Source organism: Ochotona princeps, chromosome 2 (assembly GCF_030435755.1).
Source record: "Ochotona princeps isolate mOchPri1 chromosome 2, mOchPri1.hap1, whole genome shotgun sequence".
Classification (NCBI taxonomy): domain Eukaryota; kingdom Metazoa; phylum Chordata; class Mammalia; order Lagomorpha; family Ochotonidae; genus Ochotona; species Ochotona princeps.
In genome coordinates this window covers 163,729,494-163,752,854 of record NC_080833.1, presented here as the reverse complement: position 1 = coordinate 163,752,854, position 23,361 = coordinate 163,729,494, and the positions used below count along the sequence as shown (strand labels likewise).

The 23,361-nt window shown below is 51.7% G+C and overlaps 1 protein-coding gene across 5 annotated transcripts in view; it reads left to right on the top strand.

Annotated features, from left to right (window-relative positions):
• Positions 1-3,771: 3,771 nt before the first annotated feature.
• Positions 3,772-23,361, top strand: part of LOC101530652 (quinone oxidoreductase-like protein 2) — a 22,893-nt gene continuing 3,303 nt past the window's right edge. The window contains exons 1-9 of one of the 5 annotated variants that reach the window (XM_058660713.1): positions 3,772-3,862; positions 3,958-4,066; positions 5,987-6,083; positions 7,336-7,394; positions 7,887-7,952; positions 8,629-8,738; positions 9,195-9,276; positions 13,962-14,143; positions 16,827-17,055. In XM_058660713.1, coding sequence (XP_058516696.1) covers positions 3,813-3,862; positions 3,958-4,066; positions 5,987-6,083; positions 7,336-7,394; positions 7,887-7,952; positions 8,629-8,738; positions 9,195-9,276; positions 13,962-14,143; positions 16,827-17,055 — 984 coding nt within the window. In that variant the 5' untranslated portion in view covers positions 3,772-3,812. Of the gene's footprint in view, positions 4,067-5,986; positions 6,084-7,335; positions 7,395-7,886; positions 7,953-8,628; positions 8,739-9,194; positions 9,277-13,961; positions 14,144-16,826; positions 17,056-23,361 lie in introns of those variants that run through there. The other 4 variants (XM_058660712.1, XM_058660716.1, XM_058660714.1 and 1 more) reach the window with 4 other exon arrangements.

Here is a 23,361-nt window from a genome sequence, read left to right as displayed (position 1 = left end):
GAGGCAGAAGACAGTATCTTGGCCTATAATGGTAACAGTGAAGAGTCCGACAAAGATCCGGTTATGCCCAGATCTGACACTCAGGCAGGGGCATAGGTGCAAACATCCTTCAAACTTGGTTGCTGTTGTTTTGGACTTGGGGCTTTGGGCAGTTCCCTGGTGCTGGCAGCTCTCCCACGCAGCTTGGAGGACTTTGGCGGTGGGGTTTCTAGTGTTTCCTGGGTAATTCCTAGGAGCTAGATGTGCTGCTAAACCCTGAGGCCCGTGGAACGTGGTCTGTATCCTCACAGACCTGCGACTCCACGGGCCCGTTCTCCCTGTGGAGGAGGACGTGTTCAGCACAGTCCTGGATGGCACTCGCACTGTTTATAGATGGTCTAGGACTCTGTGAAAACATAGCTGTCGGTGCATTTGGCTTGCTTCTGCACCCTCAGCCCTCCAGCAGCTTCTGGATGTTAAATATTATCTCTTCCTGCTAGCCTTACCAGAAGGAAAAGTCATCTGTTACTCTTTCACTGCCTAACGAGCCTCCGGTTGCTTTGCAGGGCATCTATGGGCTGTCCTTCTCCTCCCTGGAGGACTGAGCTGTCCATGCGGAGTTTCTTGGTCTTACGCTCCTTCGACACAACTGTTAGTCTTCCCACCCCCTTGCAATTCACTCCCAGATAAAGTAACGCCAGCAACAACGGCAGCCAAGTTTGCAAAGTGCTTCAGGCACCTCTCAGTATATACCTTCACTCCTTCACAGTGTGCCTGGGTTCGAGCCCCAGTTTTCTTTCCGATCCTAGCTGCCTGTTAACGTGCGCCCTGGGAGGCAGCAGGTGGTGGCTTACGTATGTGGGTCGCTGCCCTGTTGGAGAACTAGACTGGGTTCTGTGCTCTTGGCTTTGGCTAGGTCCAGGCCTGGCTTTGACCAGTGAATCCAGCGGAATCTCTCTCTATTTAAAACAAAAAAAATCCCGAATTACCCACCTTAACTATTTTAAAAAGTAACCAGAAATAATAGCCAAAAGTGGAAGTAAGGTGGTGGCAGTAATTCGATGGAGAGGCTGGAAGTTTCTTTTGCTGCTATAGCAACTACTATTAAATGTCTTGTCATTCACCTTTGCTCTCTGGAAATGTGAAAATTGGTTTGCATTTGAGTGCTTAAATCACCCCTGTTCCCTAAAATACTTTCAACTGCCTCCATCAGGCTTGTTAAAGGGACTTGCAGTATTTTCTTCAGGTATTTCCATCAATGTAGGATGCCATAATGACAGATTTCTCCAAACTCACTGTTTTTCACGTTTCCTGAGAATGACAAGGATATTATGAAAATCATAACAGGAAAAATTTCCATAAAAACAGTTAATTAACAATAAAAGACTTAGTGCTTCAAAGATGCTTCAAATTACCTGGAGAATTGAAACCACATATCTGAGTGCTCATTCAACACTTTGTTAGATAAGTAGCTATTAGCTGCCTGACAGTGTCATGCACGGTGCAGACTGCAAAGGCCGAGATGAACAGCTAGCAGCTGCTTGCGCGGAGCTCAATTAAAGCTGCTCATGGAGCTGAATGCCTGTGCAGCATGCTAAGCCGCCGCCAGCAACCCTGCATCCCCTGTGAGGAAGGAGCTGTGTCCCAGCAGCTCCACTTCCGATTCAGCTCCCATTAGTGCATTTTGGAAAGCCGCAAAAGAGGGCCCAAGTGCTTGAGCCAGCCATGTGGGAGACCCCAGGTGGAGTTCCTGCCCCCGCTTTGGCCTGGCTCAGGCCTGGCTATTGTAGGTATCTGCGGAGTGAATGAGCAGATCTGTCTCTCCTTCTTCCCAGGAAATTCTGCCTTTCAAATAAATAACTGTTAAAGATGTGTTTTGTTTCTACTTTGCTCATACTGATACCTTTGGATCATGTAGAATCTCAGTATTTTATAGAATAACTCATTTCACTTTTAGATCAGTCCTAATTTCATACTTGTCAAACCTGACGTCTCTGGCTGCCCGTGTCTGGCAGCTGGAATGTTCATTCTGATTATGGAGGTGCTGGGGCTCCCCCACAGTTCCTGCTCTCACTGCAAAGCCTTGCCTGGGGAGCAGGTCCTCAGCTTTCCCACTGAAGGCCACTTAGGGCATTATGTCAGGAGCTCATGCTGACTTCATTTTAGCTTATTCCATTTCTGGTCATGCCTTCCAGGTCGTTTGCTAGCTTGGCATATCGTCTCTGTCCTAGAACAGAGGGTCCAGTGGGATAGCTCAATGGCTAACTCCCTACCTTGCAAGTGCCATATGGGCACCGCTTCATCTCCTGGCTGCCCCTGAGAAAGCAGTGGCGGACGGCCCAAAGCCTCGGAACCCTGTACATGCTGGAGGCACCCGGAGAAGGTTACTGGCTCCTGGCTTCAGATAGGCTCAGCTCTGGCTGTTAGGGTCATTTAGGGGGTGAACCAATGGATGGAAATCTTTTTTTCTGTCTCTCCTTATCTCTGTAAATCTGATCTGCCTTTCCAATAAGAATAATTTTATTTTTAGATATAGAAACAGAGGAGGGTGTTGTGGCACAGAGGGTTAAAGTGTCCCTTGGAATGTTGGCTGGTTAACTCCTTGCTAATGGCAGCTGAGGAGTTTTGGGGCAGTTCCTGGCTCCTGGCATTGGCCACATTAGGCTGTTGCTGTCATTTCGAAAATAAACGAGCAGATAGAAAATGAATCTCTCTGTCACTCTGCCTGTCACGTAAATAAATATAGATTTACCCAAAGAAGTGGCATTGAGTAGCCTGGGGTTATCCTCCCCGTGGGCTCTCTTTCGGGAAGTGCTCATTTAGGAGGCGGCCAACAGCCATCAAGACTCCACCTCAAAGCCACATGGATAGGTGGGAGGGCTGGGCCCGAGCTGCAGACCAGCACCCTGCTGGAGATAACCTCAGACATCACGCTGTCTTTAAATGCTACCTGTCCGCTGAATCATGCCGCCTCTTAGAATGCTGGCAACATCTTAGAATGCTGTTGCAACAGGCGTCGGCTACAATACCTCCCAGATGACATTACTGTTGTCCGTTCCAGCGCGTGCGTGTGCATCTAGGGCTTATGTGGTCGTTGAGTCAACATTTCCCAAGTCATCTGCTGAGTGCCAGGCATGCGGGGGTCATTGAGAACATGAAAACCAGCAGGTTCTGGTCTGACTCCAGGGAGGGGTTTTATGTGACGTACTTCAGCATCGCCTCACTAGTGATGGCACAGGGTTAGCGTAAATGATCCTGTTCATGTGAGGTCACTGGGACACGAACTGGACTCCGGCAAGGTGTCTCCATGCAGACATTAAAGCTTTCTGTATGGGCTGGGGCAGTGGCGGTTCAAATTAACTCTGCTCCACTTCCTCCGACCCAGCTCCCTGCTTATGGTCTGGGAAAGCAATGGAGGATGGCTCAAGTCTTTGGGCACTTGTACCCACCTGGAAGACCTTGCGGACGCTCCAGGCTTCGGATCAGCTCAGTTCTGGCCACTGCGGCCATCTGGGGAGTGAACCCTTTCACCTAGGATTTAGCACATACAGCGTTTGTCGGGCCAGTGGACTCCACGTCCGGGGACTCAGGGGTGGAGTCAGTTACCTCGGGGGTGCACGCCCCTGCGTCAGGCCCTGCCTGGGTGGCCCTGCCCGGGTGGCCCTGCGCCAAGCCCAGCCAGGGTGGCCCTGCGCCAGGCTCGGGGAGTTGACCCGTCGCTCCCAGGTACTCCCGGGCGCGGGCCCGGTGGCCTTTCCGCTCTCCCCGGGGCGTGACCCGCGCTGTCCAGCCTTTCCGGCCACACTGACCACGCGCCCCGGCGACCCAGGGCCATGGCGGCGACGGTGTGCAGACGGTACCTTTCCCGGCCATGGCTAAGCAGGTGCAACTTCCACTCTGCCCTGAGCGCCCCAAGGCAGCCTGCCCTGCGCCGGGAAGGACAACCCGAGTGACTCCGGCCCCTGTTTCCCGTTGCAGGACAGCCGGGCAGGCTGTGGGACGGCACTACCGCGCCGCGGTTTGCGCCGAGCTGAACCAGCCCCTGGCTATTAAAGAGGTGGCACCTCGCCCCGTCCGTCCTCACGAGGTAGGGTGATTGTATCCCCTGCACCCCCACTTTTCTCTCCAAGTCGGCTTCACCCTACGCAGCCCGCTGACTTCCTTGCTGAATCGTGTTCCCAGTTCTCAAGCTAGGGGGCGACCCGAAGATTGGGGTACCGTTAGGTCCAGGTTGGGAAGCCAGTGTCCCTTTAGGGTTCGCAAAAAGATTAAGAATACCGGGTGTGCCCCCCCCCCCCCGCGCCCATACACACTTGTAGGCCTCCTTCTGAAAGCTCCAGATCTGTTGCCTTAGAAACAGGGAACTGCTATTTGCACGTGACTCAGCAGAAACCCCTGCAGACAAATGGACCCTGCACCTGACTCCAGACAGCCCTCTTTCCACGGGAAGTGCAGGTGGTGCCCTGCCTGCAGCCATGGGAAAGGATGAGCTTGGGGCAACCAGTGAGCCCCCCACCCCGAAAAGTCACCTTGGCCTCACCTCTGAAGCTGGAGCCTCGGTGCTGGGGGCCACAGGTGGGAGGCAGAATCCCAGCTTGTCCTGAAGCGGGAACTGCAGGGACGCGGTCTCTGTGGCAGGTGAGCGCTTGGCAGTGCGGCTACCTCCAGCGGGGAGTGAGGAGCTGCTGAAAGACATTCCTCTTGGCTGGGACTCGAGTCAAGGTGGCGTGGCTAGAGAGCTCGTGTGCACCCTACACTTGTCACCAACTGCTGTGCCAGACACAGAACACGCACAGCCGTGTGTCTTTCCTGCTTTGTCCAGACATGGCCGTCCAGGGAGAGAGTTCCGGAAGGCTGTGGCTCTGTGAATTTCTTTTTGAGGACATTACATCCTGTAGTTGGGATGTCGCCTGGCATGTGGCACATGCTTCAACAATTGTTTGGAGGAATGAATTGTGCAGATGAAAATGTCTTCCCAGTGACACACAATCTCTGTATTCAAGCTAAGCAACAGATATGGCTCTTCATCGTGATTCCAGCACTCGGAGGGGCTGCCGGGCCACTACAACCGTAGTTTCTGTAGATGTACTGGCGTCACCCAGGCCTGGTCTCCCTGGTCTCTGGGCTCTGTGCCCAGAGTTGGTGATTCAGCAGGTCTGGTTTGAATCTGGGCCGGTTGGCCCGGTGTTACTAATCCTGGTGGGCCGGGACTGTAGGATTGGATCCTGTGCACCTGCTGCTTTGGGGGAGCAGTAGTAGCACGGTCGTGGGACACAGAGGCAGGGATCCAGGGCCCCCATCCTGCTCCCCTCTGATGCCCGCTGATGGCTTCGCCTTGCTGCCCGTGTGCAGGCCAGGGTCTTGGGTATGTGACACGTGCTGGGTGCTGTGGCCCCCAGGCAGGCTCCCTGATACCTTCTCTGTGCTTCGACTCCCTGCTGCATGGCCCTGGCCTCTGTCATCGCTTTTGTTGGCATAAACCTTTACCTTTCTATTTTGAACAGTGAACTTTTAATTACTATTAGTTCAAGTGTTACATTTCCTTTTTTTTTTTTTTAACTAGATGGGAAATGTTTTATTTGTAAATAGCGATCTTCCAATGTGTCTACAGATTCCCAAAGCTATAATACTCTGTATACTTCAAAAACATTTTTTGTTTACTTTTGTCAACATTAGATACCATTGTGCAGAACAAAAAAACAACAAAAACCCAGTAAGACAAAGACTGGTAAAACGTCATGATGTTGTACAGGGTTCTTAGCTTTTTAAAATTCTCCGAAGAGGAGGTCCAGTGCTCCCGTGGTGTGCCCCTGCAGCACAGCTCTGTCTGACACTCCGTGCTGCAGTCGTAGCTTAACGCATGCCTCTGCATTAGTGCTTGGCTACCGTCTGCGTGCTGTCCCATGCGCGAGGGCAGACTCCCTCCGTACATGTTCTGGGTTCGTGGGATGAGCTCTGTCTCCATGGATGCGGACCGCTCGGCTGGGATGCTGTGCTTTCTTTGCAGGTCAGAGTGGATGTCCATTTCTGCGGGGTTAACTTTGTTGACCTCTTGGTCTGCCGGGGGCAGTATCAGGAAAAGCCCCCTGTTCCCTTCACACCCGGTGAGTACGGGATGCCCCGTGAGCTGCAGCAGGAACAGGGGAGCTGGGAGTTTCCACAAGCGTGCTCTTCCTCTCAGGCACCACGCGTGGCATTTGCTTGCCATCCGTGATGTTTCTACTTGATATGTTGATCTCGTCTTAATTAGAATTTCTGGACTGTGAATTCTTTGAGGTCTGTTCTCTGCCCGCCTTGCAGAGCTCTAAAGCCCTCCAGCTGGCGCTTGCTTGCAGGATGTGGAGATGCCTGGCGAGTCTTCAGGATGAATACCTGAGCAGCTGGGTGTGCCCCAGAATCCTCTCCAGCGCGATCACCGCTGGCCCTGATCACCTGCTCACATTCCTTGATACTGTCTCAATTTTGTTTTTTCACTGAGGGATCGCAAACATCTGTTACCAGCTAGAGCTTCCAGCCTCCTAAACACATTCCACAAGAGGCCCTGATTCCAGAAGAACTCATTTCCATCATGTTCAATCTGATGACTTTTAGTTCCCAACTAGACGGACTAACGACTAGCTTGAACTGTCAAAATTTGCTCGATGAGATAGAAATATAGCTTAGTGTGTACATTCCTTTCATATAAATATGTATACAGCATATTTTATATAAGTGTATATGTATATATGTGTGTGTATACACATACACACACACACACACACACACACACACACACACACAAAATGATCGTGAAACCATTGCTGTGTTTTGATCTTAGGGTGTTTAGTTGTGTCTCAGTGGATGGAACCATGTCTTTCTGACTGCATTTGCTGAAATGCTGGATAGCTGGAAGCTGTCATAGGCAGCTCGGTTCTTGCCCCTGGCAGCTGTAGAGGAAATGCATGATCGCTACCTTCAGCAGGGTGGGAGGCGTAAGAGGAGAGGGCCGACAACACAGCAGAGGGCCTCAGGGGCTACAGAGGAGATGTGGCCATGTGGGAACTGGGGTGCCAGAGGGGTCCCAGTCGCAGTGATGCGGCAAAGGCGCCCTGGGCCCTTGGGCTTCTTGGGGCTGTGTTGCTGAGGATGAGTCTGCGGTAGCTTTGCGGGATGTGCTGCTGTGCTTTGGGTAGCATGCCCTCGCCCTCCTGACGAGCTGTGTGTATGTGTGTGAGGTAGAGATTAGGGGGGCAAGGGGGTGAGTGGCACTCAAACCATCCGAGTTCCAAAAGGTTGATGGGCTGGCATGCTGGCCAGTCTTCTTGACTGCACAGGGCTGGGCTTTGCGGAAGCCTGACTTTTAACCATCTGTTTTAGGATTGGAGTTTTCTGGGACGGTGTTGGAGACAGGCCCAGATGTTAGCTCCGTCAAGGAGGTAAGTGAGCTGCGATCTAAGGCGGCTCACCTCCCCTGCAGCCCAGAGCTCTTGCCTCTCATGGCCATGGCCAGCAGACACCAAAGGGCAAGCCAGGTGGAAGGGGAAGAAGCGAATTCTGAACTGGGGTGGGAGGAGGGGTCTGGTGCAAGTGCCTGGCTTCATTCTACTTATTATGAATACAAGACAGCACCTTGGCCTAGTTGCCAAGAAGACAGAGAATTCTCGAGGCTGAGCACCTTGTGAAAGAAATGAACACTGGGGTGCTAATTCCTATCGGCCGTATGCTGGCTTGTCCTCTCAGCTGTGCTCTGATTGGCACGGCACCCTGCTGTTTAATTTACTGAGCACTGACTCCTAATGGAAAGAAAGACCAAATCCGTCTTGTGGTGGGACAGAGATGTGTCTTTGCTTTCTTTTTTGATTAGTTTGGGAAGAGGGCAACGCAAGACCATGCATTTAAATGCATCTTCGATGCTGTTTCTCCTCCAGGGCGATCGAGTTATTGGCATGATTAACTTTAATGCAATGGCTGAAGAATGCATCACTGATCAGAAGGTATCGCTTCCTCTCACAGTTAACGCTTGCAGCGGCTCTCTCTTTAAATCCTCTTCCTTTCCCCCAAATCCCGATCCCTCCTTCTCTCCCTGTTTGTGCTTTTCTGGCTGCATCTTATTTCTCATTCATGCACTTCTGGATGTGGGAGTCCTCTCTTTCTGGTGTGACAGCCTCGCACAGAGCTTTGTTGAGTGCCTGAATGAGGAAGGACATTTGCTGTTCTCAGTCGCTGACCAACTAGCTGGCCTTCCAGTTGGCCTATAGATCAGTACTTTTGGTAGAAAAACTGGTTTGGGGGCACTGAGCTGGACGTAATGGGCTTTTCTCCCACACAGTTAGTGAAAGAGATAGCCCTGGGAATAGAGCCAGCTGGGGTGGGGACTGGCATGGATGCGGAAGATGCGAACGGTTCCCCCTCGTGGTCCACAGTTCACCTCCCCCCCCAACTATATAGGGGTCAAGTTCACTTACCATGCTTACCATACAGCTGAATCAGCAGCCACGAGTTTTGAACTCCCCAGCTCCACTGTGGCCTGCTTGGCTTTGCCTTTCCCTGGGCTTGGCTGCAGACAGGTGTTCCCTTCCTGATCTGCGACTCAGCCCATCTTCCTCTCAGCGGCCTCCGTGGCCAGGTTCCTGTGCTTGGTGCCTCAGTCACTGCCATCTCTTTTTGTAGACCGTGTGGAAAATTCCAGAAAAGGTCTCCCTACAAGAAGCTGCTGTTTTGCCTGTATCTTATGGCACTGCTATTATGGCTCTGGAACATCGGGCCCGGATCCAGCCTGGGTCAGTAAGCACTGTGTGGACAGGAGGGGTGACCCGGCTCCTTCCCTGACAGGGACCGCTCAATTTCCTTCAGTTCATGTTCACTTTGGCCGAGGCAAGGGCCAAGCCACCCTTGCTGCCTGTTGCTCCCTCCTAGAACTGAGCGTTCGAGAGCCCAGCCTGTGAGTGTAGCTGACCAGGGGTCCTCACTTGGTCACCTGTTACAGCGGGTCCGTGTCTAAGCCTGAACATGACATTACAACTTCTGAGCTTAAAGTGGGTTGGCGGCGGAAAGGAGCCGTTGCTGCTGACTTGAGGACAAGCTACCGACACAAATGAACTGGACCCTGTTGGGACTGGTGGAGGAGCCCCTCGCCAGCCCACCCCTCAAGGCTGCATGGCCGACGCTCTTCCTCCTCTGACGTCCCGAGTCGGTGAGATCCGAGGTTTCGGGAACAGCTCTCCTCTTTCTCACAGGGAGACTGTCCTGGTGACAGCGGCGGCTGGGGCCACAGGCCTGGCGGTGATCGATGTGGCGACGAATGTTCTGCAGGCCAAGGTACTTGCATGTGGGAGTCTCTACCTCAAACCTCATTGCTGCGGTTTTCAAACATCAGAACAGTCATTTAGTCATTGAAACAGTCACGCGCATGGCGCTGCGGCTGCGAGGTGGATGATGGAGCCTTGCTTTGTGCGCTTGCAGCAGCAAGCAGACCTGCACGTGGCTTGCTTGAGCTCTCCACAACCGGGGTTTGACAGGTCTGGCCCACTCCAGTGCCACAGCAGCTGCTGTCTGTCTTTGATATTTTTTCCCTCTGCATTTGACGTTTAAACTCCAATGGTATTTTTTTTTTTCAGAAGTATCATCTACCCTTCAGGCTAGGTCAGTCCTCTCTCCCTTTACCTATGCGTGATCTCAGGGAGTCCCACACTGCCTGTTTGCACCGCACCGCTGCGTGTGTGGCTCCTGCTTTGCCTGTGTCAATGTGCCTCTGCTTCCTGACCTGGAAGCCCCATGCAGGCAGGTACATGTCCCAAGAAGGCGGGCATTGAGGAGTTCTCATTATATATAGGTTGCCCATTATAGTGGACACTGAAGAACTACTGCATGAATTAACAGATAATGAATTAGGATTCTCACCCTGAGGCTATGGGGGTGACAGAAGGGGGCCTTCTTGAAGAAGGTTGACTTCCTAGAGAAGGTAGACACTTCCGGCAACTTTGGGAAGGCTGGTAGCGGCTGAACTGAGGAGGAGGTGCAAAGGCTGTGCTAGAGGTTGGAGACGGGGTTAGGAGGCGGAGAAGTAAGGACAGCGTGGTGTTTAGCTTGGAGCTGCAGACAGCATCTCTGTGACAGCACAGCCGGAGGTGAATCTAGGGAGGTGAGAGCGAGTGCGGAAGGCACGGACATCTCCTGGGGCTGACAGGGGGGCGGAGAATTCCAGTTTGGGAGGAGACTGATCATCTTTGTGTTTCCACACCTTCCCAGGTAGCTGTAGGGGTGAGGGGGAGGGCCGGGTCAGGGGGAGGGGGAAGTTTGGAGGCTGCAGGGCAGGCTCAAGCCAGGGGTGACGGGGCTGGAAGCCAAGGCAGTGCAGGTGATGAAGGAAAAAAGTGAAAAACACTCCCCAAATGAGGAACTTAGTGACCAGCCAGCACTCTGCAGAGTGGACTGTGCCCCTGAGGGCACTGGGTTTCTCATTTCCGAATGAGCGCCGTCTTCCCGCAGCTGCTGGGGCATACTGACACTGCACGTGAGCTGGGCCTCTTGGAGGGTGTGGCGTGTCAGTGAGGAGCTCTGCACAAACGAATTCCGTTATTATTAGACACGGAGTAGGAAGGAGGAAACTGGGTTATCTTGTGGAGTTGTTTGTTGCTGGTCATGATGGGAACACAGGGGAAATGCCCCGAGTTCAATTCTGGACAGGCTGGGTGGGGTCCGCTGGGGGCAGGGGGCCCTGGGAAGGTGAGGACAGGCTGGGGGTGTTGCTGGGGGCAGGGGGCACCGAGAAGGTGAGGACAGGCTGGGGGTGCTGCTGGGGGCAGGGGGCACCGAGAAGGTGAGGACAGGCTGGCAGAAGCCTCTGGGGAACCTGTGGCGGGGCCCTGAGAAGGCTACTGGAGATAATTGGGTCAGTCTGGAACCCCTTCAGGAGGCATCGCTGTGTTCATACGTTAGGTTCCTCCGGGGAAGGCTGTGTGAGTTCTGAAAGCAGTGTTCTTGGCATGGAGGCTCCGTGTGGAATACTAACACATTTCATGTGAAAAAAGAGGTCTTGGGGCTTTTCTCAGGGGGTGAGAACTAATCAGGCTCATTTCCTCAGCCACTGAATGCCCAACATTTCCAGGGAGATAGTTACAGTATGTGCTGTAAATGGGTAGAAGAGGTTAAAGACAATAATTCACTTCCCATAAAGTCATCTGAGCTGGAGTGGGGGCGTTCAGGACTGGGGGCTGTTACATTAAGGAAGAAAGAAGGTGGAGGCTATTTCAGTGTGGGAGAGGGCAGGCGGCACTCCTGAATTCCGCTGTGGAGCGCACGGTGGTCCGAGCCTCTGGCCGCTGACCTCAGCCTCCCGCACAGGCTCCGAGAGGGGGCAGGTTCGGGGTTCCTGTGTTCCTGCGTTCCTCCCACCTCTGGATTGATTCCCTGGCTCCTGGTTTCTCCTTGTAGGCACTGGGGTGCAGAGCCAGCAGGATGAGAACTCTCTTTCTTGCTCTTAAAAAAAAAAGAAAAGTTGTGTTTTCTTTAGCAGCAGTAATGGAAACATGAGAGAGAAAAAACAAAAATAGTGTCGTTACCATGCCACCTACTTGGCGTTTAAGACATTTTGATAACATTTGTTATTGTTTTCCCAAGTGCTCCCACAGCAGTTATTTCACCCTTGCTCCTGGGAGATGGAGGGCACAGGTGCTTATTATCCCTAGTTCCTGGTTAGGAAGGCGAGGCGCTGTGACCTAGTGTGGGGAGTGAAGTCACGGGCCTGGCCCCAGCCCGGTGTCCCATAGTGCTATGTGGGAGTGGTCCTCCCCAACCTGCAGCTGACCGAGGGGTCCACCCAGCAGCATAAGAGGGTGGCTCCGTTTCCAGTGCTGTAAGTGAGTGAGGAATCCTTTAAGAGCACTGATGTTCTTAGGGGTACTTGAGTGGAAGTTCTGAGCGTCACCTTGTGCCACAGTGTTGGAGCTGGTGGGTGCCCAGTGGTGAGCTGGCACTGGGCTGTCAGCACCTGGTTTTGAGCCTTCCAAACCCCACATTTCCCCACAGGTAGGCCATTTGTGTGGAGTCTTAGAGATGGCTTTCTTCTGCAGTGATGATGGGGCAGAAAAGAGCAGGCTTTGGAAAGAGGAAGCGTGAGGTTGGCATAGCTGTCCTACCAGCTACCCTCTGGATGACCCTGGCCGAAGACTTGGCCTGTGAGTCTATGTCCACCTGTAGAATGGAAACAAGGATATCTGCTCTGCAGTGTTCTTCTGGTTTCAGCATATTTATTTATTTATTTTTCCTTCTGAGTGCTGTGACTTAAGGGAATGTCCCAAGGTTGCAGGAAGAACTTTATATATATATACATATGGCAAACAAAATATATATATATACACATTTATATATATATATATATACACACACACACACACATACACATATGGTAGAGTAACAGAGGAAAAAGGTGGGGTAGAGAGGTCTTCCACTTGCTGCCTCATTTCCCCAAATGGCTGCAACAGGCAGGGCGGGGCCAGGCTGAAGCCAGGAGCTTCATCTGGGTCTCCCACGTGTGTGCAAGGGCCCATGCTCTCGGCCTAGCCTCTGCTGCTTTCCCGGGTGCGTTAACAGGAAGCTGGATCGGAAGTGGAGCAGCCAGGATCATGAACTGGTGCCCGGATGGTGCCGCCGGTGTTGCGGCTGATGAGTTAACATGTTGTGCCACAGTGATGCTTCTCCATTTATGTTCTGAAATATAATGATTTCCTTTTCCAATGAGATGACTGAGACTTTGAGAAGTAGGCAGCTACTGTTGGAAGTGTGCACTCTGGAAGTAGGTTATTTGGATTTGAATGCCACTGGTGCCCCCTGTTAGCTATTTGGCCTTCTTTGGGAAAGATATTTAACTTCGTCTGCCTTGTTTTTTCTCCTTTCTTTTAAAAATGGTTATTTTATTTATTTAAAAGGCAGAATTACAAAGAAAGAGACAGGCAGAAAGAGAGAGAAAGAGAGAGACAGATCGATCTTCCATCTGCTGATTCACTCCCCAAATGGCTGCAGTGACCGATTGGCCTTGGTTTCTTTATCAATAATATGTACATGTTGATAGTGTGCTTTGGCACAGCGGGTTAGGCCACCATTTGGGGTGCCTGCCTACTATCCAGAGTGTGGGTTTGAATCCTGGAAGCTCTTCTTCCAGTCCAGCTGCTTGCCAGCACACCTGGGAAGCAGAAGGTGCCGGCCCCAGTTCTTGGATCCCTGCCACCCACACAAGAGTGCAGGAGGAGTTGCTGGCCCCTGGCTTTGGCTTGGCTCAACCTGGGCTGTTGTAGGGATTCGGGAAGCGAAGCAGCAGGTGGGTGATGTTTCTCTCTCTTCCTCTCACTCCACTTCTCCATCATTTTGTGTTTCAGATCTCTGTATGTCACTGGGCTGCTGTGATGACATGGGATTTTCATATACCCTGGGTATTTAGGATGGGATCCGACAAGCAGTGCTAGAAAGTACCAGTTCTTACCCAGTAGTCTGCCTAAGGCAACACAGCTAGGAAGCGACAGAGCCAGGGTGTGAGCTCACCTGTCCAACTGCACACTCTTGCCACGGGCTCATGCTTTCCCTTTGGGGAGCCTGTTCTGCACTCTCCATCTGGACTGGCGCCCCGGGAGCCCTCTTTGCTCATTCCATCATGCTGTTCCATCTTGCCGTCTTGACCTTTAGCTTCCCAGCTGGCTTGTGTCCTCGCTGTTGAACTCGGAGTAGGCGCAGGAGAGATGCTGGTTTCCAGTTGCATTTGGAGGAAGCTTTCTGTGTGCCTTTTCAACCACATCCTAGCTAGATCTGCTAGGGATTCTGGTAGTCCTGTCCAGGTGGGCCTCATGGCCCATGAGGCGTGGAGAGAATGGGTGTGGGGAATGGGCTGACACCAAGCCAGCAAGGTCACGTGGTTGCTTTGAGGCACACCTATTGGTTGCAGGCTGGAAGGCAGGGAGATGCCCTCTGGGGACAGGACACAGATATTTGGAAGCCTTGTGTGTTTTTTGCAGGTCATTGCTGCAGCCGGAAGTGACGAGAAGTGCAAGCTGGCGATGCAGAGAGGTGCCCAGTTCAGTGTGAACTACACTGAGGGCAGCCTGAGAGAGGCAGTGAAAAAACTTGTGGGGGACCGCAGGGTGCACGCGGCCATCGACATGGTGGGGGGAGAGGTCTTCCTGCAGGCCCTCCGCAGGTGCGTGCAGTGGTTGGTCAGCGTGGGTTGGTGGTTGGGGCTCTGCCTGCCTGCCTCCCGGGCCTGGCTCCATTCTCTTCTCTGCTGTTCACTTCTCCTGTCGGCATCAGCATCAACGGGAACAGCTGAGTGGGTGGGTGAAAAGGAACAGCAGCAGAGAAAATCAGGAAATGCTTAAATATAGCAAAAACAAAATACCCAACTGGAAAATGTCCAAAAAATGACTGCCGGCTTTAGCTGGCAATGTCAAATGCATGTGTTAAATTCGGCTCTACCGGCCCCCGTGACTACTTTATATACATGGATGTGGGGGCCTCACGAGGAGATCATTGTTCAGCTGTCAGGATTGCGGGGGGCAGTTCCCCTCTCCCCAGTTCTGTTCTCAGGCACTGGCTCCTCTGATCTGCCGCCTTCTCAGGCAGTCAGCTGTGTGGCTGCTTCCTTGATTTGTCTTATTGAAACAGAAATAACTGGTGATTTACTGGGACGCTTGCATCACACTGATCCTCATTTTGCTTTTTTAAAAAATTACTATTTATTTTCCTTCTATTTGAAAGGTAGACAGATGGAGATGGAGCGAGAGAGAGGGGTCACCTGCTGGCTCATTCCCCCAGGACCCTGAATAGTCAGGGCTGGGCCAGGCTGAAATCGGGAGTCAGGAGCTCTGGGTCTCCCATGGGGCGAGTCTCGGGGACACACGCGCTTGAGCTGTGCTGGGTGCTGCTTCCCAGGCTGTGCTGTAGCAGGAAGCCGAGTCAGACCAAGGAGCCGGGACATGAGCCGTGCACTCCAAAGTGACATGCAGACAGCTCAAGGTGTGACTTACTGGGGCCAACCCCCACGCTGCTCAGTCTGTGTTTTAAGCAGGGATTCTGGGATGTTCTGACTTCACTGGGCCCATTTCCCCTGTATCCTGGCTAGCGGTATCTGGTGGGTTATGCCCCACTGCACAGAGCAGCTGACCCACAGAAGGGCTTGGCATTCAGGGACCCTGAACTGACAGCAGGCGGTGTTGATGTTTGGCCACCGCTGCATTGTGCCTGGGAGATGCGGGGCAAGCGGGCAGCCAGGCCAGAGGGGTGTTGGACTTCACCCTGCTCTTGCCTTCCTGATAATTGTGTTTGGAAAACAGCCATCTCTCATTTGTATTCTAAACAAAAAAGGCATGAAGTAAAAGAAAACAAACAACAAAAACAACAACAACAACAACAAAAAAAACCCCAGCCACACGTACAGGTATTTTCTATCAAATATATTTATCAAGTTATTCTTATAACTCATTGCTCAGCATGGCCTGTGTTGTGTTCCTTAGAAAGGGCATCAGACATTTTGTGAGTTTTGTAGATGACGATTCAGAATTCTTGAAGGATGTACAACGACTTACAGGAATTCTAAAGCAAGTCTCTGTCTCAAGCAGATGATCCTTCCTTAATGCACGCGTCTGTCTGGTTCTTTCTGCTTCTCAAGTTCAAAACCTTCCAACTGTGAGTTGGGAAATACTGCGTATGGAATGCTATGTGTTCACACCCAGTTTCCTTCTGCAAAGTGGTTAAGGCCGTTCAGTAGTCTTGGTTCTCAGGGGGTCCCCTGTTAACACGTTGGCCAGTTCCTTGGACTCCCCGATACCTTGTGTGTTTCTTAAGGACAGTTTGTGATAGCAAACTCAGTTCGCAGCTGTGGGGTTACTGTACGTTTCTTTTGACAAGCTGCTGTGAGCATGCTTAACCCGCGCGTGCGTGTACGAGCCAGAGCTGTCACACGAGCTCCTGATGCTGTGTGGTCATCTCTGAGAGCAGCTCCGTACCCTGCGGGCAGTGATGGCCTCACTCCTCTGGCCCTGCTGGCCCCTGCGCTGCGCTGCACTGTATGAGGGGCTTTTTGAAAAAAATCTGCTTCTAAAATTGTGGTTAAAGGCACATCATATGAAATTTACCGTCTTCTCCATTTTAAGTGTGCACTTCAGTGGTTGTGCAAAGATCACCAGAGATAGTTTGTCTTTCATCTCCATCAACCCTGTTTCCTTGCTCCAACTTTCTATAGTTCTTTTCCACGCGTTTGACTACTTTAGATGCTTCATGTAAGTGAATTATTTTTGTCTTAAGTATTTGTCTTTTTATGACTGGTTTCTTTCACTTGGCAGAATATATGTCCTCAAACTTTGTCTACATTATTGTATAGGACAGATTTTCCATCCTTCCTCAGGCTGCGTAGTATCCCATTCTATGTATAATTCACATGCTGTTTGTCTGAGTATTGCCGGACACTTGAATTGCTTCTACTTCTTGTCTGCTGTGAATATGATAATGTGGTTGTGCAAACACCTTTTTAGGTCTCTGCCTTTGGGGTGGGCATTGGACACAATGGGTTAAATGTGGGACCCTGCATTTCCCATTGGAGTGCCTGAGGCTGCACCCCCTCAGCTTCCGATTGAGCTTCTTGCTAGTGCGCCTGAGTGACCGCAGAGTCTGGTCCAAGTACTGGGTTCCTGCTGCTCCCCCGGAGGACCAGGTGAAGTTCCTGGCTCCTGGCTTGGTCTGCACACATCCCAGCTGCCGTGGGCATTTGGGGAGTGAATCAGTAGTCGGAGATCTCTCTCTCGTTCTGTCTCTCTCTCTCTCTCTCTGATGTGTGTACATGTACGCCACTTTGAATCGCTTCTTTTCTTCCGCTGCTTTCCTCTCAGCCTGGCCTGGGAGGGTAGGATCGTGGTGCTGGGATTTGCTGGAGGAAACATTGCTTCGTTGCCAACCAACCTTCTGCTCCTGAAGAACGTCTCAGCCATGGGCATGACCTTGGACCTGTACAGAGACCGCAACATTCCCCTCCTCTATGAAAGACTGAGCTCGGCTCTGCAGTATTGCCAGCAAGGCTGCCTGCACCCGCACGTCGGGAGAGTGTTTAAGCTGGAGGAGGTGAGACGTGCGTGAGGGGTGGTGAGTGGAACACGCCAGGGAATCACAAGTGGGTGACTGCAGGATGGTTTGTCTCTGGACACATCCTGCTTTTGGGGGGGTGAGTGGGTGAATAGGCCACAGAAAATGGTGACATTTCACACCCTGAGGGGTGCAGGGCGTTTTCTGCCCATCTTCTGGGTGTGACATGGGATCTGTGAAGTGGGGTCTGGAGGCCTCACGTCTCTTGTGTCACGAGCAGGTGTGCTTCTGCAGACAATAAGTGACATGTGCTGCCACGAGCCACGCGAGCCTGAGAAGGACGCGCTCGGCTTGAGCTTTGCTCTTACGTACAGACACTTGCAAGCGTAGCCGGATGATCTAAGCTGGAGTTCTGTGAGCGGAACACTAGATCACGCCCGCCCGGCGTCCTGGGTCTGCCATTCATCCATTAGTCACTGTAGTTAATTTTGTTGGCCATTCACTCCCCCACAGTCTCATTAATGTGGCTTCAACTTCCTCCACAGAGTAATCGCCTGCATGCATATGTAGTATCATTGTCAATGTGAATCTGCTAAGCAGTCACTGTGAAGATTTTCTTTTTCTTCTGGCTTTAGTTGTTTTAGTGTTCAAAAGCTCGAGTCAGCTGTGGAGGGCGGCGCTTTGGCGTGTGTGCAGATCAGAGGGCCCACGCCGCTCGTGCTGTCCGGTTGTGTGTGTTTTCCTCCTGTGATGAGGCGCGTTTTGTCCCAGCGCAGTTTGCTTTGCTCCTCTGCCTTGTGGCCTGTGAGTTCCCAGGACGGTGATCTGTGGGCAGGAGGAGCTGGCTGGTCCCAAGCTGGCTTTCTCAGAAGCCACCCCAGCTCTCTGCCGTCTCTTCCCACGCGTCTGCAGTGAAGGGCTAGGACCGGTGGCGGCTGTCACATGTGCCCAGGAGCCATGCTCTGCTCGGGGCCAAGGAGACACTCTGCAACCTTGCTTCTCCTCTGGCCTCGGGGGCTGCATGGTGTTTAGTCTTCTGGTTCATGTATCTCCTTTTCTTCTTGAAGATTTGTTTCATGCTTTTATTTATTATTATTTGACTTATTTTTAAAAATTTATTTTTATTCATTTATTTTTATTGGAAAGGCAGGTTTACAGAGAGAACAATTTTCCATTCACTGGTTCACTCCCCAGTTGTCCTCATTGAAGTTATTTTTTAAAATAAAAATTTGAAGTTATTTTAACTTTATTTCAAAGATAGAGAAGTGGAGAGATGGAGATCTTCCCCCTGCTGATTCACTCCCTGGTTGCCTGCAGTAACAGGCTCTGGGCCAGGCTCAGATCCCCGGACTCCATCGGCTCTCACACATGGGGAGCATGAATCAGTGCCCGCTGCCTTCCAAGTATGCGTGAGCAGGAAGTTGCACTGGCAGTGGGATAGTGGAAACTCAGCCAGACCTCGGAGAGGTGGTGTGGTGTCCCAGGCAGGGATCTGACGCCGCCCGCCCCTCTCCTCTTTGACACCGATCAACTGTGATTCTAACCTCTTGGCATCCTTTTAGAGAGGATTCTTTTCTAAAGATTTCTTTATTTTTATTTTTCTGGAAAGGCAGATTTACAGACAGAAGGAGAGGCAGAGAGAAAGATCTTCTGTTTCCTGGTTCACCCCCCAAACAGCCTCAGGGCTGGAGTTGAGCTAATCCAAAGCCAGGAGCCAGGGGCCTCTTCCACGTGGGTACAGGGTCCCAAGGCTTTGGGCCGTCCTCTACTGCTTTCCCAGGCCACAAGCAGGGAGCTGGAAAGGAAGTGGAGCTGCCAGGAATAGAACTGGTACCCATATGGGATCCTACGTGTGCAAAGTGAGGATTTAGCCATTAAGCTATTGCACCAGGCTGGTATGAAGCATTTTTATCACATTTTAGAGGAAAAGACATCAAGGCTCGTGGGGGCTAAAAACCTGCCCCACGACATTGTAGTAGGTGACAGGGCATCCAGTCCCTGTTGGTTTGACACCAGAATCTGGGCTCCTTAGGGCTGGCTGCGTGAAGTTGTTTCCTAAGCAGAGCCAGGGTGACCCTTCCCTGAGGGCAGCTTCCCAGGGCACACCCCCAGCGAGACGCTGGCTCACGGTTCCCCAGGGAAGGTGTGTGCCCTGCCCTGCCCTGCGAGGCGCGGCCTCCTTGTGCCTACCAGGCGGGAGCTGCTGAGGCGCCACTGAATAGAAGGCACCTGTTGGGGGCTCTGGGGTCCCCGGAAACTGGGGCTGGAGACTGGTGAGGAAGTCTAGCAGGTAGAACATATCATTGTGCAGACTCAGAAATGAAAGCCTGGAGAGAAACTGCTGCCTTTTCTCTGCCCATATGCTGCTTTCTCGAAGCCCCAGGAAACCGATGGCAGCTGTGTCTGCACTCCCCGGGCCTGTGCTCCACGCGATGCCTGTGGCTTCTCTCTCTCTCTCTGGTTCACTCTACTTTGCTCCTCACCTTCTCTGCCTCCACCCCAACCCCAAATGAAGCAACAGGATGTGAATTTTGATTAGGCTTAATTTGTTAAGATTCTCAGACTGACCCTTGACTCTTAAAATTTCTTCCTTTATGGCTGGAAAAGCATTGCTTGACTTTTATTTTTAGCTTTTATTTTTAGCTTTCAATAGGATTTTTTTTAGATTTATTTATTTTTATTGCAGAGTCAGATATATATACAGAGAGGAGGAGAGACAGAGGGGAAGATCTTCCATCCAATGATTCACTCCCCAAGTGAGCACAGCGGCCAGTGCTGCGCCGATCTGACGCCAGGAGCCCAGATCCTTTTCTGGGTCTCCCACGCAGTGCACAGCAAGGACCCCAGGATTCCTTTTTTTAAAAGAAAGTTTTTTTTTTTCTATTTATTTGAAATGCAGTTAGAGAGAGAGAGAGAGAGAGAGAGAGACAGACCGACAGTGAGTGAAATATCTTCTATCTACTGGTTCACTTCCCAGATGGCAGCGACAGCCAGACCTGGGCCAGGCCAAAGCCAGAAGCCTAGAGCTTCTTCTGGGTCTCCCAAGGAGCCAAGCACTTGGGCCATCTGCTGCTGCTTTCCCTGGTGCAGCTGGGATTCGAACTGGAATCCATTTGGAATGATGGCTTTGCAGGTAAAGTTTTAACGTGCAGCACCACAGTACTGGCTCCACATTGTCTGACTATTAAAAAACGATTTGCTTAGAGGCAGAGAGACAGAGGTCAGTACAGAGGGCAGCACAGACAGAGAGCTCCCAGTGCTGGCTTACTCTCTGAATGCTCATGACACTCGGGGTTGGGGCAGACTGAAGCTGGAGCTGAGAGTTCAACCAGACCTTCCACAGAGTTAGTGGGAGCGCAGTCACTCAAGCCAACACCACTCCTTGCCTGGGACAGTCAGCAGGAAGCTGAAAGCCCAAGCCAGACTCCATTGGGAGATGTGGCCAACTGCCCCATTTTTCTGATTTTCACTTCAAAGTCAAGTTTACCGAGATGTAATTTACATTTAGCGCATTGTACCCTTCGGAGGTATGCTTGTCTGAGTTTTGGTAGACATGATCTAGCCATATGACTCCGACAGGACAGTTGAGACCCAAGGACCTGTGTGTGCCCCTCCTGCTCCTGCCCCGCTGCTCCTCGGCCTCTGCGTTGCTGTCTGTCAGGATAGTGCTGCCTGTGTCCACGTATGGGATCCCACATCCTAAGAGTGACAGGTGCGTGTACTCCTGGGAGAGGGGCAGCAGCTCTCGGGGATTCAGAATTCTGGCTCAGTCTGTGCAGCCTGTGATTTTGAAGGCAAGGCCACTTTATCCCATTCCCTTCAAAGCCCACAGCTTTAACAGGTTTTCTGTCATTTTGAACTGGAAACGGTTATACACACATACGCACATGCCCAGAGTTGAGGGTCTGTTTGAACAGTTTTGGAACTTAGGTAGTGCTGGTTTGCTACCATCTGTTTAATTTTTTTTTTAAGTTACCAGAGGAGATGTTTAATTTTTTTTAAGATTTATTTTATTTTTATTACAAAGTCAGACATACAGAGAGGAGGAGAGATAGAGAGGAAGTGGAGCTGCCGGGATTAGAACCAGCGACCATATGGGATCCCGGCACATTCAAGGCGAGGAGCTAGCCACTAGGCCACGCCGCTGGGCCCCATCTGTTTAATTTTTAATGAATTGCCAGGCTGTTCTCCCAATGTGCCACTCCTGCATTTGCAGTATGTGAGACTTCTGGTTCCTAGGACTCTGTCAGCTCTTAATATTGTCAGTTGTTTAATTTTAACCATTCCAGTAGATGTGTGGTATTATCAGGTTGTGGGCTTAACTTGCAATTTCCTGGTCATCAGTGACAACCGTGTGTTTTCATCTGCCCGTTGGCCATCTGTAGATTTATGGGGCAGGACGGTGACTGCCTTTCTGAAGAAGATGCCGAGCAGGAGGCTCAGAGCTGTGCTGTGATGCATGCGATTCAGTTACAGCAATAGATCACTACCTAGAGGTCCTACCTTTTACAAAACAACCTGTCATCCACAGATGTGTTCATTCACTAAGCACTGCGGAGCGCATTCTGCATACCAACCAATAAGAAAGCAAGACTGAGTTCTGTCCTACGGAGTTGGCTTTTCAGTTGAGAAGCTCTCGGGATGGTGTTGTATGCAGGAGTCAGTTTCTAATGAGAAACATGAATCAGCATACTATATTTAGGACACTATAAGTTATTTTAACTAGTACAGCTTGGTAAACTAATTAAAAATTCCAGGGGTGGGTGTTTGGCACAGTGGCTGAAATTGCTACCTGATACATCTGAATACCTTGTTTAAGTCCAGGTGACTCTGTCTCCAATCCAACTTCCTGTCCACACACACATAGCAAGAGGCACGTGATGACTCAGGTTGGGTCCCTGTCACCTGTCCGTGAGACCCAGATAGAGTTCTAAGTGCCTGGCTTCTGCCTGGGCCGGCCCTGCCTGTTGGAACATGAACCTGTCCTTGGACGGTCTCGGTCTCCGACTCCCACCCTCTTCTGCTTCAGTAAAAATGAAAATAAAGTGATAAAAGATGCTTGCACTTCCAAGTGCATATATTTAACAAATGCCAACAGCAGAGCCTGCACATCCTAAGACAGAAACAACAGCTTTCCTCTGCTGTCTGTCTCTAGGGGCAGCTTCCGTTCTGGCTTCACCTGGAGGCAGAGCACGAAGGTGCGGGGAGCAGCGTCGGTAGGCCTGGGTGTCTGGCAGCCTCCCCTGGGAGCAGAGCCTGAGGATGCAGGGCCAGAGTGCACGCTGTCATTCAGAGCAGGAGCACTCTGTTTAAGCTTCCCATCCCTGCTATCGCCAGGGATTTTCCCAGGCCGCAGCGAAGCCACCAGGTAGGAAGGAGCAGCGTTATTTTTAGAATCAGATGCAATCACCGCAGAGGTGGCAGGCGGAGCTGAGGGTGACAGGCTGTCTGCGAACAGCAGGGAGAGTCGGGGGTGTTTGCAATGCTGAGGTGCTCAAGTCCGGGACAAAAGCATCAGGCATTCCCCCTGGTGTTATTTGTAAGGAAGCCAGGTAAATATGTGACAAAAATCATAGATTCACACGCAGAGTGGTTAAAAAGAAGCTTTTCCATTTGACGGGACAGCTTTCTTTATTCTGTTGACAGCTATTTGTAGGAGACTCTTCATTTCCCTCGGATGCAAGCTGAACAACTCCCAGTAGCTCAAATAATACTGCTTTTCTCCATTGTGGCCCGTGGCGAGCTCTGACAAATGTCTGGGGTGAGCAGCTTGTGACTGACAGCCAAATGAGGCAGCTGCAAGTCACCTGGCGAGCCTGGGCCGCTGGGGCCCTGTTGGTACCTCTGAGTCCCTTGCCACCCTGTGCCCGGGCCGCTGGGGCCCTGTTGGTACCTCTGAGTCCCTTGCCACCCTGTGCCCGGGCCGCTGGGGCCCTGTTGGTACCTCTGAGTCCCTTGCCACCCTGTGCCCGGGCCGCTGGGGCCCTGTTGGTACCTCTGAGTCCCTTGCCACCCTGTGCCCGGGCCGCTGGGGTCCTGTTGGTACCTCTGAGTCCCTTGCCACCCTGTGCCCGGGCCGCTGGGGCCCTGTTGGTACCTCTGAGTCCCTTGCCACTCCCCCTCCCCGTAGACCCGATCTATGTGGCAGGTGATGAGGAAGGGCTTCTAAAGGCTAATGTTTCTGAACCAAGGGGTTTCACGTGACGACCATCATCGATTTGCTTTTATTCATTCCTCCTGTGCTCTGTTGGGCACCGGCAAATGAAAGCGGCCAGTTAATCGAAATTTTTACTTCAAAGCTCGTTTTCATTGTTGGACCACAACAATGGCTCTTCATGTCCTTCT